The 17,333-nt window shown below is 39.7% G+C and overlaps 1 protein-coding gene across 8 annotated transcripts in view; it reads right to left on the bottom strand.

The window, feature by feature from the left end:
* The window catches only part of OXNAD1 (oxidoreductase NAD binding domain containing 1), a 108,551-nt gene that overhangs the window by 57,084 nt on the left and 34,134 nt on the right, over positions 1-17,333 (bottom strand). For all 8 annotated transcript variants that reach the window (XR_012519190.1, XR_012519191.1, XR_012519192.1 and 5 more), the window contains 3 exons: positions 16,089-16,195; positions 7,605-7,746; positions 483-725 (listed from right to left, as the gene is read on the bottom strand). Coding sequence is in view for 5 of the 8 variants with exons in the window: in XM_074405691.1 (XP_074261792.1) it covers positions 483-725; positions 7,605-7,746; positions 16,089-16,195 (492 nt within the window). In the remaining 3 variants the exon portion in view is untranslated. The remainder of the gene's footprint in view (positions 1-482; positions 726-7,604; positions 7,747-16,088; positions 16,196-17,333) is intronic.

Here is a 17,333-nt window from a genome sequence, read left to right as displayed (position 1 = left end):
TTGGCAATTAAGCAGCAGTTTCACTGACCACAGTCGTGTCTTTTAACTGTTTCTGTTCTTTTGTTCATTCCTGCAGCTGCAAAGCAATCCCCAGTGAAAGCTTTCTCCATCAAATGCACTTAGTTTAAACAGATGCAACTGAGGGTTTCATTTACCCAGCTGGGTCCATACTGTGTAAGTCTTACCTACTCCTGTGATATATCAGCCCACTGTAGGTCTCCTGATTGGAATCTCAGGACCCTTGTGACTTTTCTGTTCATCTAACCTCCAGATTCCATCCCACTAAAACCTGCCCTTTGCTGTCACTTAACTGGTAGTTTTACTTGTCTTGGGTAAGGTGTGTTGGTTAGTTCTCGTTTGAGCATATTAAACCTTGCCAAGCCTTTCACTGGAACCTTTGCAGAGAAAACAGAACCTAGAGAAAAAGCTTCTGTGAACAATTAATACACAAGTCTGTTTATAGTAAGCTATTTCTCCTTTACCTTAAACAGGAGTTCACTGGTATTTTTTGCACTGTAGAACAGTTTTATTGTTCCTATCTCATATCCACGTCCTTTGTTTGCCTGCTCTCTGAGGAGATCTGCTGCATGCCGCAGGATGGAAAGCAGAGGGTTAATTCCGACTCCTCCTGCAATCAACACGAGGTTTCTAGAGGCTTCCGCAGGCTGAGGGTCAAAGAAGAACTCTCCACCCACTCTCACAGCCACTTCAGAGTCGAGTGTACACTAAGGCAGGAAAGAAAAGATCCTTTAGCCTTTTGTAGCGCAGGTCTTAAACCACATGTTCTACTTGAATAAAACTGGGTCTACCTCCTGTATTATCAGTATTTAGGATTATTTTTATAGCTTGCTCCCAATTTTCCCAAGGCCCTGTGAATTGATTCCACTTGCTCATTTTATAGGCCATAAGCTAATCCACCTTCGTAATCCATACTGAACAGCCATTCCAATATTGAGAAAAGGAGACGTGCTTCACTGATTTTATCATTTGTTAACTTCTAAGGTGATGAATTGGATCGAGGAAAGACGCAATGGACTCAAAGGCAGGGGACAGCTCTGAAGTATGGGTCTCCTTTATCTGAGTTGTGCTTCTGTGTTCTGATCAAAGCTGAGAGAAACAGGATGTGGCAAATGTCACTATACTGCCTGCCTGGGTTCCTCAAGGCTGAAAAATGTGAGCACTGGGGCACCCTCTTGAGCCTTGGTAGGACACAGCCAGACCAGCTCTACAGGCTTAGACCAGCCCTGCAGTACCATTCAGTGTTGTTCCCTTCTCCCTAAAGAAACAAGAACAGGCAGCCAGAGGCTTCAGACTATGGAGTATCACATACATCTATCTAGATCAGGCGTCCCCAAACTTTTTACACAGGGGGCCAGTTCACTGTCCCTCAGACCGTTGGAGGGCCGCCACATACTGTGCTCCTCTCACTGACCACCAATGAAAGAAGTGCCCCTTCCTGAAGTGCGGCAGGGGGCCGGATAAATGGCCTGAGGGGGCCGCATGTGGCCTGCGGACCGTAGTTTGGGGATGCCTGATCTAGATAATGCAGCTACTGTTTGGTGAGGTCACTTATGCCCGTAATGCCATTAGAGTTGAATGTACTGGTTTTTCAGTGGGGGTGCTACTGCTTCTGATGAAGGTGTCTGGGAAACTTGTGATGACATTTTTTACCGTCACAGTGATTTGGGCACTCCAACTGGCATTTAGAGGGCAGGGTCAGAGATGCTAGAGATCCTACAAAGTTACTGGTTTCCCAGAACTGGCTCCTACTAAGCTGGTGGTCAAATGTACAGGAATTTTGTAAGAAAGTTTCTACTGGTAGTTTGAAATCAGCCATTGTGCGAGTATTTACAATATAGAAATCAGCAAATGATACAACTCAGGGCTTTTAAAATTTAGATAACTGGTTTGTCAGCACACCATTATCTACAATGCACAAGACCGTCCTGTACAATGACTCCTGAATGGCCCAAAAGACGTTCTTACAGGCAAAAACTGATTTACAATGATCTGAAACTAGACCCTAACTCATCTTTACAAATAAACTCAGTAGTCACAATGTAAACTGCACTTTGTTGTGTTCAGAACTTCACCAAGCATGGTCACTGTTCTGGAAAACCACATTCCAGTGACATGTGTCGCCCACACAACACACCTTTATCACTACGTCTGTAGACAGTGTATTTACGGTGATCCTATGTCCAGGAACAGCCATCCGACTACTTCATTCTGTTTTCCAGTTAGACCTGCCTAGCCATGTACATGTTAAAATACATATTCTTTGATTATGAATCACTTTCTTGTACTTCTCCTTTGTATTAGTTAGAGAATTATGTTATTAAAAATCTATGGGTACATTACATTAACTAGGACTTTTTTTTAAATTTCAGGACAGTTCTAGAAAGGGGCATTGGAGGATCTGACAGAGCTGGTAACCCCTTGTTCGGGGGAAAAAAAAAAAAAAACAAAAAACAAACCAATGATCTAGGAGTAAAAAGACTGAATTTTAATCATGGCCCCTATGAAATCCAGTAAATCCTTTAAATTCTCTGAGCCTCAGCTGCCACTCCTAGAAAATGGGTACCAGCACTTGCACTGCCCACCTCACAGGGTTGGTGTGAACATCAACTGACTCACATGGGGAGAAGCTCACTAGTATCTGGCTCTATATAAGAAGGTATTTTGGTCATTGCAGCTGCCACAAAAGAAAAAGTGCTGGCAATGGCAGCTTCCTTCTTCCCTGTCACTAAAAAACAGATTGCAGGAATAAAGAAACTAATATTAGGAGCATAGGTTTCTCCTATTACATGTTCCTAGCATAAATCAACTAAATGAATGCCCTCCGAAGTAGTAACATATCGCATGCTTTTGAGAACCAAACCCTTAGCATTCACACCATGGCACCTTGTATGGCAGGTGAGCAGTTAAGTACTTTTAGACATGAATTTAATATGGGCTCTACAATTTAAAGATGAGTTAAACTTAGAGACTATCTAAGAAAAATGAAAATTACTTGAATTCACAAAACATGTCCTTTTTGGTAAAGAACTGTAAAATGAATGGATACCCTTTCTCTCAGGGGAAAAAAAATGTCTGAACCTAACTATTTTAAATACGCAGGAGATTTTTACATGAATGGTGATAAGTGGGTTTTCATTTTTGATAAAAGAAATTAGCAGCAAGGGAGCATTCAGTTAGGAATAACTAAAATCTAGGAATTGCTACAGTGGCTACCAAGGTGCTTTAAAATATTCTTTCCTTTCAAGTCTCAAAAACAGAATTTAAGATACAAGAGGCTCTGCCTAATGATGACAATGAATTTCATCTCCTATATCCTCCTTCCCTCCCTCTCTTGCTGGCCTGTGCAGTTCTCTCTTTATCTATAAGAATCAGAGTGAAAGGGACTGAAACAATTTTCTCCAATGGCCATCTTTGGCATGCTTAGTAATGACAACAAAAGAAAGCCTCTAAGTTATTATTTTTAGAAACCAGAGTATTTTCAACTCTAAAGTTGGCAAGAAAATGTGCCCCAGGGAAAGATAATACTCAAGAAGCCTGTCTTATTCTTAATGACAAAATAATCTTCAGTAGGTCTATCTTCCAATTTGCTAGCATCTGGAAAGAATCAAAAGCCACCTTTGTCTTTTTGATCAATAAAAACTGCCAGGGTAACATGAACACAAGACTCAATGTACTGTACACTATAATATGTAAGTAAGTAAAAGGACATTACCTTCAATTACACAGCAATGTATCTAATTTTGGTATTGATTTTCTACTTGTGAAATAACCTTTCCCCAGCAACTGGAGCTAAGCACACAATAGCTGTCTAGAACCCTTTACCCTGCCAAGAGCTTGAGCCAAAGCAGATTTTTTAAAAAAGGAAGACATTTATGGCACTTTATTCCACGTCTCAATGGTGCAGCCTGCTGCCACCCAGACATTCACGTGCCTCCATTGTCCACTCTAATGGTTTAATAAGACAAATCCTCAGGAGGAAACTAGCCACCTGAAAATGGGTCCAAGAAAAATCTGACTTCATAAAGGCTGTTTGCAACTCCCACTGGGCAGACTAGAGCAAGTACTACAATTAGGATGCGCATTCAGGCAACACCACTTTAAGATTTTCTACAGCCTGTAAGAATAAGTTCCTTCACTGAAATGCCAATGAGGCATGAAACCAAGCAGGACACTGTGGACCAGGACCAGGCCAGGTCGCATGGGAGGCTAAGGATAACAGGGAGGATGGGGAGATGTTCATGGCACTAGGAGCTGGGATGGCTATGCTTATTTCAACTCTGAGCAAGGGGCATGTGGACACCTTGTTGATCTCACCCCAGCAACGTATTTTAGCACCTCTAGGAGCAGCCTAGAGACAGTAATGAGTGGCAAATCCATAGAGAATCCAAAAAGGAATGAGGCAGCTGAGGCCACACTGAAAGAGAGACTCAGGAGGCTGCAGGGTAAAAATGTGACAGCATACACTTACAACGGAAATGCCCACACAGGCATCTGGGGGCTATCCTGGACAGACACAACTTGATGTGTAAACCACAAGAATATATTTTGTTGCTCCTGCAGATTTTTTAAAAATTATTTTTAAAATTCCCTTAACAGACATCTTTTTCTTTTGGTGTATGTTTCTATGAATTTTAACACACATATAGATCTGGGTAACAACCATCAAAATCAAAACATAGACTAGTTCCATCACCCCCTGAAATTATTCCCCTCTGCTATCCCTTTATGCTCCTGCCTTTTCAGTCACCCCAACCCCAGTCAACCACTGATTTATTTCACACCTTGTATCTTTGTCTTCCAGAATATGAAAAAAATGGGATTATACTGTATGTAACCTTTTGGGACTGTCTTCTTGTACTCAACAGAATGCCTCTGAGATTTGCCCACAAGGCTGTGTGCATCAATAATTCATCCCTTTAATAGCAGTCCCTTGGATGAATCTATCACAGGTTATCCATTCACCTGCTGAGGGACATCTGGGTTGTTTCTAACAGTTTTTAATAATTATAAGAACTGCTATAAATATTCACGTTATGCTTTTATGTGAGCATAGCCTTCATTTCTCTAAGGCACTCAGAAGTGGTATTGCTGGGTCATATGCTAAGTGTATGTTTAACTTTCTACAAAACTGCTAATACGCTTTCCAGATTGGCTGTACTATTGTGCATTCCCACTAGCAATATAAGCAATATATGAGAGTTTCGGTTGCTCTACATCCTTGCCAACGCTTGGTATTGTCAATATTTTTAATTCTAGACACTGGACTAGGTCTGTAGTGGTATTCCACCACATAGGGTTTTAATTTACATTTCCTTCAGGGTTAATAATGTCTGAACGCCTTTTCATTGCTTATTTGCAATGAAAATAAGGATATCCTTTTTTAGTAAAGTGTCTATTCAATCCTTTGCCCATTTAAAAAAATCGTGTTACTTGTGTTTTGTTGACTCTTGAGATTTCTTTATATATTCTAGATTCAAGTCCTGTGTTAGATATTTTATTTGTAAATATTTTCTCCCAGTCTATAGCTTGTTTTTCAGTTGTGTTAAATGTCTTTTGTAGAAGAAGTTGTAATTCTGACCATGTCCTATTGTCAACCTTTTCTCTGATGTATCTTGCTTGTGGCACTGTGTTTAAGAACTTTTTACCTATTCTCAAGTTCCAAGTATTTCCTGTTTTCTTCTAGAACTTTTACAGTACCATGTTTTATATTTAGATCTACAACCCATTTTGAGTTAATTCTGAATATAAAGTATGAGGTTTAAATTGAAGGCTTTCTGTTTTTTGCATATAGATGCAAAATTGTTCCAGAACTATTTGTTGAAAAGGCTCTCCTTTTGCCATTCAATTTTTCCAATGAATCTAGCAACTCTGTCGAAAATAAAATGACTGCATAGGTGTCATTCTATTTCTGAACTGTTTATTCTGTTATATTATTTGATGTGTTTCTCCTTTCACCAATACCATACTGTTTTGAATGATGTAGTTTAATCTTAAATTTGACTAATGGGATTCTTCTCACTTTATTCTTCTTTTCCAAAATTGTTTTAGCTATCCTAGGTCCTTTTTTATTCCATATAAATTTTAAAATCACTTTGTCCATATTTATAAAAAAATCCTGTTGAGATTTTGATTAGTGTTATGTTACATCTATATATCAATTTAAAGAGAACTGACTTCTGTACTATGTTGAGTTTTCCAATCTATGAACACAGTACATCTCTCTATTTACTTATGTCTTCTTTGATTTCTTTCATGAGACTAAAATGAACTGTGCTTTTTTTTTTTTTTTTTGGACCAACTATTTGTAGGAGGGTTCTATATTGGAGGACAGGCCAGAGAGTATCCTCTAAGCTAGCTGGTTTTTCCAACATAAAAGTTCTCTTCAGCCACTACAGGATGTATTAGTTCCTACAAACATGATTTGTCTGTGTCATTTTTCATGTGCTTTCTCTCCTAACTGAACCTTGCTGCGTCCAGGTGGGACTTCTGCAGCCGCAAAACTCAACTGTGTTTCCATACCCCCTTTGGCAGACAATAGCTGTAAGTTCCACCGCACTCCCTTATGTAGTATATTTTTGTTGGTGCTCTATGAGATTTGCTACTCTTGCCCTCTCTCCTCTACTTATTTCCATGTGGCTCCTACAGAAACGCAGTAATTTTCTGCAACCTTTAAAAATATACTAGAGTGTGTTTCCAAGTTTTGCTGAAAACAGAGTTTTTGTTCTCTTTTTCCTTTGTTGATTCCCAATGATTTCCAGGAAACAAGAAAATGCTGCTTTTGATGCCATATTTGTACTGGTATATGTTTTTGGTAAAGAAGGTAAGAAAAAGCCTGGGATGGGATAGAGGTTGTTGGTAAATATAGAAGACACTCTAGTGATGAAGTGGCAGCAAAAGGAAAAGGAAAAGGATAGAAAAGGCAAAAAGTGAAAAGGACAGAAGGGTCAAAAACTAAGACAACGAGTAACTGATCTGTTCTGAGCGCATTCTTTGTTATCAGAGTTCTAGAGGTAATGACAGGCAGCTTCTGTAGGATTGTGTTAAGCCCTGTGGTGAAGTATGAGTTATTAACAGCAGTCAAATTGGATTCTCTCTCAGAATCCCAAGTGAAGAGCTTTCCAGAGACTGAAATGGAGAGGCAATGGCATCGTGGATTTAGCTGTGCTCATCTCTGGCAAGAAGCAGTACTATGTAATCAGACAGTCTCCCCTCCAAATGATAGAATACTAATTCAATTCCCTTTATTTAGGATGGTTAGGACAAAATAATCTGATTTATAGATTTACCATTTATATGATACAGACAGCCAATTTTTTATAACTTGCATAAAATAGAAAATATTTTAATTCTAAAGCAGTATTCAAGTGAATACTGTTTGGTGACCCAGAAAATATTTCCAGATTTCAAAGTCTCTGACTCATACTTAATGCATCAGTTTCTTTGACCTTTCTTAGACGCTCTTTGTGGGCATGTATCCTTTTACTGAAACCCAGTTTCTTGGGTGAATCAAACGACCTTAACACAAATTTTGTGGGTGCCAGAGATTTCCCAGATTATCGAGTTTAAACAGGCAGTTTGCTTACCTTATTGTGAACCCAGAGGGCAGGAGGGTGGTTCGTATATTTCACTGCCAATTCTATCATTCTCTCTTGTTCTAGCAGTCTGGGACTGGAGCATATTGAAAACCCACCAACCACAGAGACTCCTGGAATAAAGAAATCAACCCTAAAAGGAAAGCCAAATAAATGATTATTGTTTAAGCAATTTTAAAAATTGGTAAGTTAAACAAAATTGGCAAACCTTTGCTAGACTATGAAAAAAAAAATTACTAAAATCAAGAATAAAAGAGGAGACATCATCAAAAAGCTTACAGAAAGAAAAAGAACTATAAAAGAGTTCCATGAACAACTATATGCCAAAAAATTAGCTAACTTACATGAAATGCACACATTCTTAAAATGGCATAAACTATCAAATCTGAAAGAAAATCTGAGCATACTTATAACAAGTTAAAGGACTGAGTTAATAATTTTAAAACCTCCCACAAAGAAAAGCTCAGGTCCAAGCCAGGTGTGGTGGAACATGCCTGTCCCAGCAGTTTGGGAGGCTAACGTAGGTGGATCATCTGAGATCAGGAGTTCGAGACCAGCCTGACCAACATGGCGAAACCCCATCTCCACTAAAAAAAAAAAAACCAAAAACCAAAAAACAAATATTAGCCAAGTATGGGGGTGCATGCCTGTAATCCCATCTATGTGGGAGGCTGAGGCAGAAGAATCACTTGAACCCGGGAGGCGGAAGTTGCAGTGAGCTGAGATTGTGCTATTGTACTCCAGCCTGGGCAACAAGAGCGAAACCCCATCTCAAAAACATAAACAAACAAACAAACAAACAAAGGCAGGCTCAGGTCCAAATGACATCCTGGTAAGTACTAAAAATTAATACCAATCCTTCAAAATATCTTCCAAAAACAGAAGAGAACACTTTCCAACTAATTTTATGAGGCCAGTATTACCCTCATACCAAAGCCAGACAAAGACATCGACAGAAAACAACAGACCAATATCCCTTCTGAATACAGACAGAAAAATTCCAGGAATACGGGACTGGTTTAACATCGGAAAATAAATCAATATAATACACCATTCAGTAGACTAAATGATAAAACCAACATGATCATCTCAATAGAGGAAGAAAAAACTTGACAATATCTGACACTTTTTCATAACAAAAATAACAGATTTGGAATAATTGGGAACTTTCTCAACCTGATAAAGGGCATCTATAAAAGACCCACAGCTAACATCCTACTTAAATGGTAAAAGGCTGAAAGTTTCCCCACTAAGAGAAACAAGGATGTCTACTTTCACCACTTCAACTCAACATTTTACTAGAGGTTCTAGCCAAGGTGAGTAAACAAGAAAATGAAATAAAAGGGATTCAGAACAGCTAACATCCTACTTAATGGTGAAAGGCTGAAAGTTTCCCTCCAAGATAAATAAGACAAGGATGTCTACTTTTACCACTCCAACTCAACACTATACTAAAGGTTCTAGCCAAGATAAGTAAACAAGAAAATAAAAGGCATTCAGATTGCAGAGGTAGAAGCTGCAGATGGTATGCTGCCATATATAGAAAATACTAAAGTACTTACTAAAAAGATATTAGAACTAATAATTTCTAGTAAGTTTGCAGGATACAAGATCAACAGACAAAAATCAACTGTATTTCCATACACTAGCAACAAACAATCCAAATATGAAATTTAGAAAACCAATTACACTTACAATAGCATAAAAAAGAATACAATAATTGGGAATAAATTTAACAAAATAAGTGTAAGACTTACACAACAAAAACTACAAAACACCACTGGAAAAAAAAATTGAACATTTAAATAAATAGAAGCAGATCCCATGTTCGTGACATGGAAGACTTAATATTGCTAAGAGGACTATACTCCTCAAATTAACCCACAGATTCAATGTAATACCTACTAAAACTACAGGTGGTTTCATTGTAGAGACTGACAAGTTGATCATAAAATTTTATGGAAATTTGAGGAACCCAGAATCATTAAAACAATCCTGAAAAAGAAGTATACATTTGCAGGACTTACACCTTCTGATTTCAAAAGTTACTAGAAAGTTACAGTAATGAAGACACTGTTGTACTGACATAAGGACAGACATGTAGATCAATGGAAAAGAATGGAATGTCCAGAAATAAAGCCTTAAATTCATGGTGAATTGATTTTTGACAAGGGTGCCAAGCCAATTAAATGGCAAAAAAACAGTCTACTCAACAGTGGCACTAAAGAGAACTGAAAAACCACATACAAAAGAATGAATTTGGACCCCTATCTCACAACATATACAGAAATTAAGTCAAAATGGGGCAGAGAGTTAAATGTAAGAGCTAAAATTATAAACTCTTACAAGAAAACACAGGAGTAAAACTTCATGGAAATGGCTTCTTAGATATGATCAAAACCTAAAAGGTCAGAGAAAAAAAAGAGAACCTAGATTTCATCAATATTAAACACTTTGTGCTACAAATGTTATCATCAAGAAAGGGCGCAGTGGCTCATGCCTGTACAAATCCTAGCACTTTGGGAGGCTGAGATGGGCAGATCATCTGAGGTCAGGAGTTTGAGACCAGTTTGGCCAACATGGTAAAACCCCGCCTCTACTAAAAATACAAAACTTAGTCGGGCATGATGGCACACGCACCTGTAGTCCCAGCTACTCAGAAGGCTGAGGTGGGAGAATCGCTAGAACCTGGGAGGCGGAGGTAACAGTGAGCCCAGACTGCACCACTGCTCTCCAGCCTGGGCAACAGAATGAGACTCCATCTCAAAAAAACAAAAAGAAAGTTTTGAAGACAATCTACAGAATGGGAAAAAATATTTTTAAATAATGTATCTATTAATATTAAGGTACTTGCATTCAGATTACAAAAGGAACTCTTACAACTCAGTAATAAAGAGACAACCAAATAAAAAATGGGCAAAACACTCTTAACATTTCTTCAAAGAAGATATATAAATGGCTAATAAGCACATGAAGAGATGTCCAACATCAACAGTCATTAGGGCAATGTAAGTCAAAATCATAATGAGCTGCCACTTCATATCCACCTGGATGACTATAATCAAAGAGACAAATAGTGCTAGTGAGGTCTGGAGAAACTGGAACACTTACACATTGCTGGTGTGAATGTAAAATGGCACAGCCCCTCTACAAAACAATTTAGTAGTACCTGAAAATGTTAAACAGAGTTAGCCTATGACCCAATAATTACACACCCAGGTTTAGACCCAAGATAAGTGAAACTATATGTCCACTCAAAAACTTGTACATGAATGTTAATGGCAGCATTATTCACAATAGCTCCAAAGTGGAAAACAATCTAAATGTCCATCAGCTGATGAAGATGTAAACACGATGTGGTATATCCAAACAACGGAATGAAGTACTGATATAGGCTACAACATAGATGAACACTGAAATCATGTTAAGTGAAAGAAGCCAATCACAAAAAGACCACACACTGTATTATATGATTCCACTGATAAAAAATATCCAGAATAGACGAATCCATAGAGACAAAATAGATTAGTGGTCATCTAAGCTGGGCAGGAGGATGGGGAATTAATAATCTTACAGAGTTTCTTTCTGAGATGATAAAAGTGTTCTAAAAGTGATTGTGCTGATAGCCGCACAACTCTCTTAATATACTAAAACCTCTGAATTGCACACTTTAAATGTTTGAATTTTATATGACTATATCTCAATCTAACAGTTTTTTCAAGTTTTAAAAAGTATGAAAAGGGGCAAGAAAAGTAACAAAAACTCTCCCACTAGCATTTGGCAAACTTAATAGGTTGATACAGCCTCTGAGTTACACAAGTCTCATGTTTCCTTCTTTTCTTCTAACCACATCCTGTAGTCTAGAGCTCCTGGGTTTCAAGCTTTCAATAATTCTATGCCACAGAAACTTTTTGGTGAGGATTCTAACAATAAACCTAGTTACATACCAAGAAAAATGTATTACGACATAAAACTAAAAAAAATTCTCATCCCCATACCTGGGAAACATAAACATCCTATCTAGGTGTTTCACAGCCATTACAGGACAAAAAATACCATCATTCCCCAGTTGCTTACTCACATATAGGCTTAAAAGAAAGGCACAAGATGTTCTCTGATTTGATCTATGACCTTAAAAAAAAAAATCCTCCTCCAATCTATGGCCTTACCTTTCCAGTCATTTATTATGGTCTTTAAAAACCAGTTCTGGATTGGAAGTGCTCCCAAAAAGGTCTTTAGTCAACGTTAACCTGTTTTCACTTGACTTTTTTCCATGAATACTTTAACTTTTGTTTCACCTCAGACAAGATAAAAATTTTAAAGACTATCATTAGCATTTGTTAACACAGTTGCTATATGTCATCACAGAGGAGGTATATAAAATCTCCATTATTTCCATGTTTACAAAATAAATACATTAATGAGCTACTTTTGCTGCTTCATCTCCTGAACTACAGTGCCCTCTGCTGCTCAATGCTGATGAAGACCATTCTCTCAGTTGAATGAAAGGGAACCCGCTTCTCTAGTAACTTTGGAGAAAGAACTCCTTCATTAAAAAAAAAAAAAAAAAAAAAAACCAGAAAAATTTAAGTTATATAAAAACTTCATCTGAATGGATTTAAGAAAATATGCACAATAAGTATTTCATAAAACATCTGTCCAAGAAAGAAGTAAACTTTAAACATGCACCTTTAAAAATGTCCTTTGCAGGATGAGCACTCTTGGAGCCATGAGTTAAAGCCCTTACTATATACCCAATGAGTGAGTGTATGCAGAAGGAGCCTAGGTGTGCAGTGAAGCAGTGGATGTCCACATCCAACTACGACACACTAGGTGGCTGGGTCCTGCCCACAAAGGGAGCTCAGTGCCAAGCACACAGCAGCTATACTATGAGATCCCAGAACCCTTTAGTCCTTGCTTACAGTTTCCCAGAGCCCCTCGCTCACTCACTTAATGCAAACACCAAAGAGAGCACCCGCCTACCATATACAGGCACTGTGGTACTTGTTGGAGGTACAAACATGCATATATGTCTTAGTTCCTGCCCTCAATAAATCCAGTCTGAGAGAAGGAAAATTAACAAATACATACAATTAAATGGGCAATGATAAAATCTGCTTAGCATAGCACAGGAAGGAATCGATTCTACCAGGAGTAAAGGAATTAAGAAAGACTTCACAGAAGCGATGCCCTTTAAACAGTCTTAAAAGACACACAATGCTCACCAGATAAACAATGGGGAAGGACACAGTTTGAAAAAAGATGTCAAGGAATACAGTGCTGTGTACTGCAGTCCTCCGAGAGGCAGGGCTGCCACATATGATCATGTGGGTGGTAAAGAGGTTACCTAGCTGCAGTGTGGCAGCCCTGCTCAAGGGCAGAGGTCAAGTCTTGTTTTTCTACTCTTGTTCCTCTCATGTTTCTTCCTGGTGTCCTCTCTCTCTCAGTAGGGCTCAAAGTTGCTTTCTAGCATCAAAACTTATGTTATCTCGTAGAAAGTCAGACACACTAGGACCAGGAATTCCTTCCACTCTGTGAAAATGCTCTGGCCTTACTTCTCCTCAGGAGGCATGCTCTAGCCAGCCAAGTGTGGACTGAGTACTGGCCGGGGCATCAGTGATGACATCGTGGCGATGGTCCCCCACTCCTACTTGGCCTACTGCCCTTCCAATCAACAGCTTCAATGCAGGAAACTGACCAAGGAGATAAGAACTGGAATATGACCCGTGGGCCTTACCAGTACATAAGATCTAACTGACTGAATGAAATACTAGCAATAACAAAAGCTAAAATCAAAGTTAACATTAGGCATTATGCTAAACACTTTAAATATCCCAAAACATAGTCTATTGCTCCCTCTTTGAAGATATGAGAACTGAAGCCAGACAAATAAGAAAACTGCCCACATCACAGAGCTGGCTGGTAGAAAGCAAGCATGTGAGCTGCGTAGTCTTCACGGCACTAGGCGACAATACACTGCTACCCACAGTAGCACCACCATTGTTGGAGGCAGGCAGTGAGTGCCACAGCCAAATGTGAATCTAAAAACTCAGGGCAGCTGCACCTGTGTGAGGACTAGTGGTGGCATGCTCCAGACCCAAGAGTGAGTGCCAATCTTTCCACCCCCAGGGAGGAGGAATTCTGGTGAAGGGCAGACTCACTAAGGAGCTGGCAAGGTAGGTCTACTAGTAAGATGAACCAAGTTTAGCCCTGCTCATGTGTGAAATGTTTTGAGGTGGCATCTGCCTTTGGCCCTTCTCTCAGGAATGGATTGCTAGAGCTCTTGGAACTGGTTTCCTGCTACAGGAATCCGTCCTCTCTGCAGGGCCCAGGAAAAATACAGTGTAGTGCAAAAAGAGCCCCTTCAGGCCTGTATCTCATCTATGCTGAAGGTGTCTACACGGGGATCTGTGGCTAAAGCTCCAGCTAGTCATAGACAACATTCATTGATTTAGTTACAGTTGGGCCTGGAACCTCATTCTCAGAGTTTAGTAGGTATCAGAGGGAGCCACTGGTCAAAAAATCAGAGATGTGGAATCATGGCCCAATCTCTAACCCCAAAGACAAGCCCAACAGCAACCCTCTCCTTGATTTCTAACAGCTCTCTAGTCTGACAATCCTAACTACACAAACTGCCTGGCAGCCACATCCTCACTCCTCTCCCTAATCCTTGCCCTCTTCTCCAAAGTGCCACATGGCGGTTACTACCAAGCTGATGGCCTGAGAGAGAGCCTACAGCACAAAGCCATGCTAAGCAACAGCACTACCAACCCAAGCAAAATAGCCATTCTTTACCCATAAGGTCACATATCAAAAGGAACTCACAACCCCTAGAACCATAAATCAATGGTAAGGGTGCAATCTGTTGAAAGAGGAGGGCCCAGGGGCCTGGAATGAATGCTGATCAACAACTGGGAGGAAAAGCATCACCACTGACCAGTCAGTGATCCTTACCCACCAAGTCTGACCTCTGAAGAAATCTGACAGGCACATATTAAACTCAGGCCTAAATTCAGTGAAATGACCAAATCCATTCATTGGGATGGTATGCGTAACACCAACCCCAAATCATATCATCTTGAGAATCACAGGACTCTATTTCTACAACTATCACTAGGGAATAAGGACATTTTCTAATCAGGTAACTGAAGTTTGCGAGTACATTACACTTGCAGGCACACCATGGTGGCAACACAATAACCAATGCACAGGCTTTTCCTAACCAGGAGGCTGGGTCTGAGTCTTGGCAGGATTCAGAGTTGAAGGCACAGAGACACAGTGCTGTGCAAATGACACAAACACTTCCACAGAAAGGAAATACGGAAGAACAGATCATTACAATTAAAGTTTCCACTTTTCGACGTAATGACTGCTAAACCATTTTTGAAGGGTAAATATGTTGTCCACCCCCTAAAACAGGCAAAATGCATTTAATGTGTATCATCGAACATGTGCAAAGACTGCAGTAAATTGCTTCACAAACGCAAATTATTGCAATCAGCATCTTGTTTTCTAGTTCTAAATTCAAAGGCAAACTATTAACACACAAGACTGCTAACTCTTGCTATTATCACACTTGCTATTATCACACATCCTCCTCCTAACAAAACCACATTTCCAGATGGGCTGCCAAAATTAGTCAAGTGACTCCTAAGAAACACTATCAAGACTGACATGCCAGGAATTCATTTAGAAATGAATGCTTTATTTAAATCAAGGACACACACACCCAAACACACCTTTCCTCGGGAAATTCAAGTTGCTTTCTTTACAACTGAACTTGAACTGAAGCTCAGTGAGGCCCCATTTGGAGAAAAAGGGAGACAGCTGAGCTGTTAACCCGGGCAGCATGCTGATCGGTCTCAAGTCAAATGGGCTAGACTTATGATTTGTGTGGGGGTTAGGGGAAGCTGGGTCTGACTGGGGAATCCTGATAAGAAATTAAGCCAAGTATTTTAAATTGAACCCAGGTAAGGTACGTATGATACAAGAATTCAGTCAAGAGGGTAGTGAGCCCTGTGATGACATCACTAGTTCCTCTTCTCTTCAGGATGCTTTGTTCACTCTGCACTGGACACAAAGACGACTAATTTTTAAAAAGCAACACATAACTCAAGGAGATTAGATTACTGAAGTGCATTCTGTTAGCAACTGTTCCCAAAGAGCGTAATTATCAGAGCTGTCAGTTCCATGGACCAGAACTAGCTGCTTTGTTTGAATGAGGAAAACTCAAGAAAGCAATTTTCATATATGACTGAGGGAGCCACAGGCTCAAAACCCAAGGGCTCTAAGGCCAGGAAAGGAATCAGATCCTCTGTGCCAACAAAGGCTCACTCTGAGCAGATAGGAGCTAGAATTCCTCTTCCTCAAGGGAATAGCTGGCCAGAGAAGTCTTTTCCAGAAGAAAAAATAATCCCTTCTATCTGATGGCAGCTTCTTAAACGTATACACTTGAAACACAGAAAAGCCACTTACCACTGGCCAGCTTTAAAGGAAAAGTCTTGATCAGCAATAAGCAAGCGGAGGCTCTTCACTGACGGTGACTCATTGGCAGCTCCACACACCTTAGCTGCTGACACAATCTAAAACCAAAAGACGAACTGTGGCTGAGGTTAGTGCATACACAGCACAAGGGACAAATGGTATCCTGGGAACTAAGGTTTTTGAAATCTGCAAAGACGTGGTTTTTGAAAATTGCCAAACAAGGTAAAGCACAGTTTGCTTTAGTTCAGCCTACCCCCATATGTATACATTTTAATTAACTTCTTTTTGAAAGACTTGTTATCATACTAACGTAATTTTATCCTGCATCAAAACTCACCTATTAAAGGGATCATTTAGCTGGCATTTATTTGATGAGTATCCACAATGAGCTGTGCACTGGGCTAGGCACTCTGAGAAGAGCTCAGGGAATGGAAACTCTGTAAACAAGCCAGGGTCTTATCAGGGAGCTGCCATTCAATTCTCCATCAGTACTGGGCAAAGTGAGGTCCACTGTTCCTTCTGAGTGTGTAAGGAGTCCATGAAGAACTAATTTCAGAAATTAAAAGCAGGCACTTAGAAACTCTAACAATTTCACAGAACAATCTTGTGCCTGCTGAATCTAGTAACAGGAAACAAACTGGGTTTGCACTCTTCATGTCTTTGTTTTTAATCAATTTTTGAATTCATTTATCATACAATATTTTATAAAATGGAAACAGTTGACAACCTTAACAACAGAAAGCGCTCTTCCCTACAGATTGTTTGAAAAGCACTATTTTACATGATGTATCTAATTTCTAGAAGGCCTTGAATAGGTTTGACTAGGGAGCAATTCAGGAATGTGCCATTCATGGCTCAACACCCCTCAAATTCAAAATGTCTCTATTGCCTTTATTCTTTCATCTGCTTTTTGTTTCTCTTTGTCCTGTAAGCCTGGGACGTCTTCACAAGCCAAGAAAAAGACAACATGACTCTTACTTCAACCTGCTACGTCTACTCCACTTGGGGCAGCAAATCAGCAACTAACCAAAATACAGCCCTCGCCTTGGAAGGTGTGACCTTCACAGCTTTACCAAAGGGTGCTCTGGAAATCTGTCAAGGTCAATGCATGTCCCATCCTAACCCGAGTCACGCAGGCCTTCTACTCCATAGGACTACTAGATCTCATCAAACTATTAGTGGAGACCATTTTCGAAAATCCACTTGGTAATTCTCATGATGGATGGTGCTCTCTCT

Source organism: Saimiri boliviensis, chromosome 9 (genome assembly GCF_048565385.1).
Source record: "Saimiri boliviensis isolate mSaiBol1 chromosome 9, mSaiBol1.pri, whole genome shotgun sequence".
In the NCBI taxonomy this organism is placed as follows: Eukaryota; Metazoa; Chordata; class Mammalia; order Primates; family Cebidae; genus Saimiri; species Saimiri boliviensis.
The sequence above is the reverse complement of the archived record's forward strand: the minus strand, read 5'-3'. Positions and strand labels throughout refer to the sequence as shown.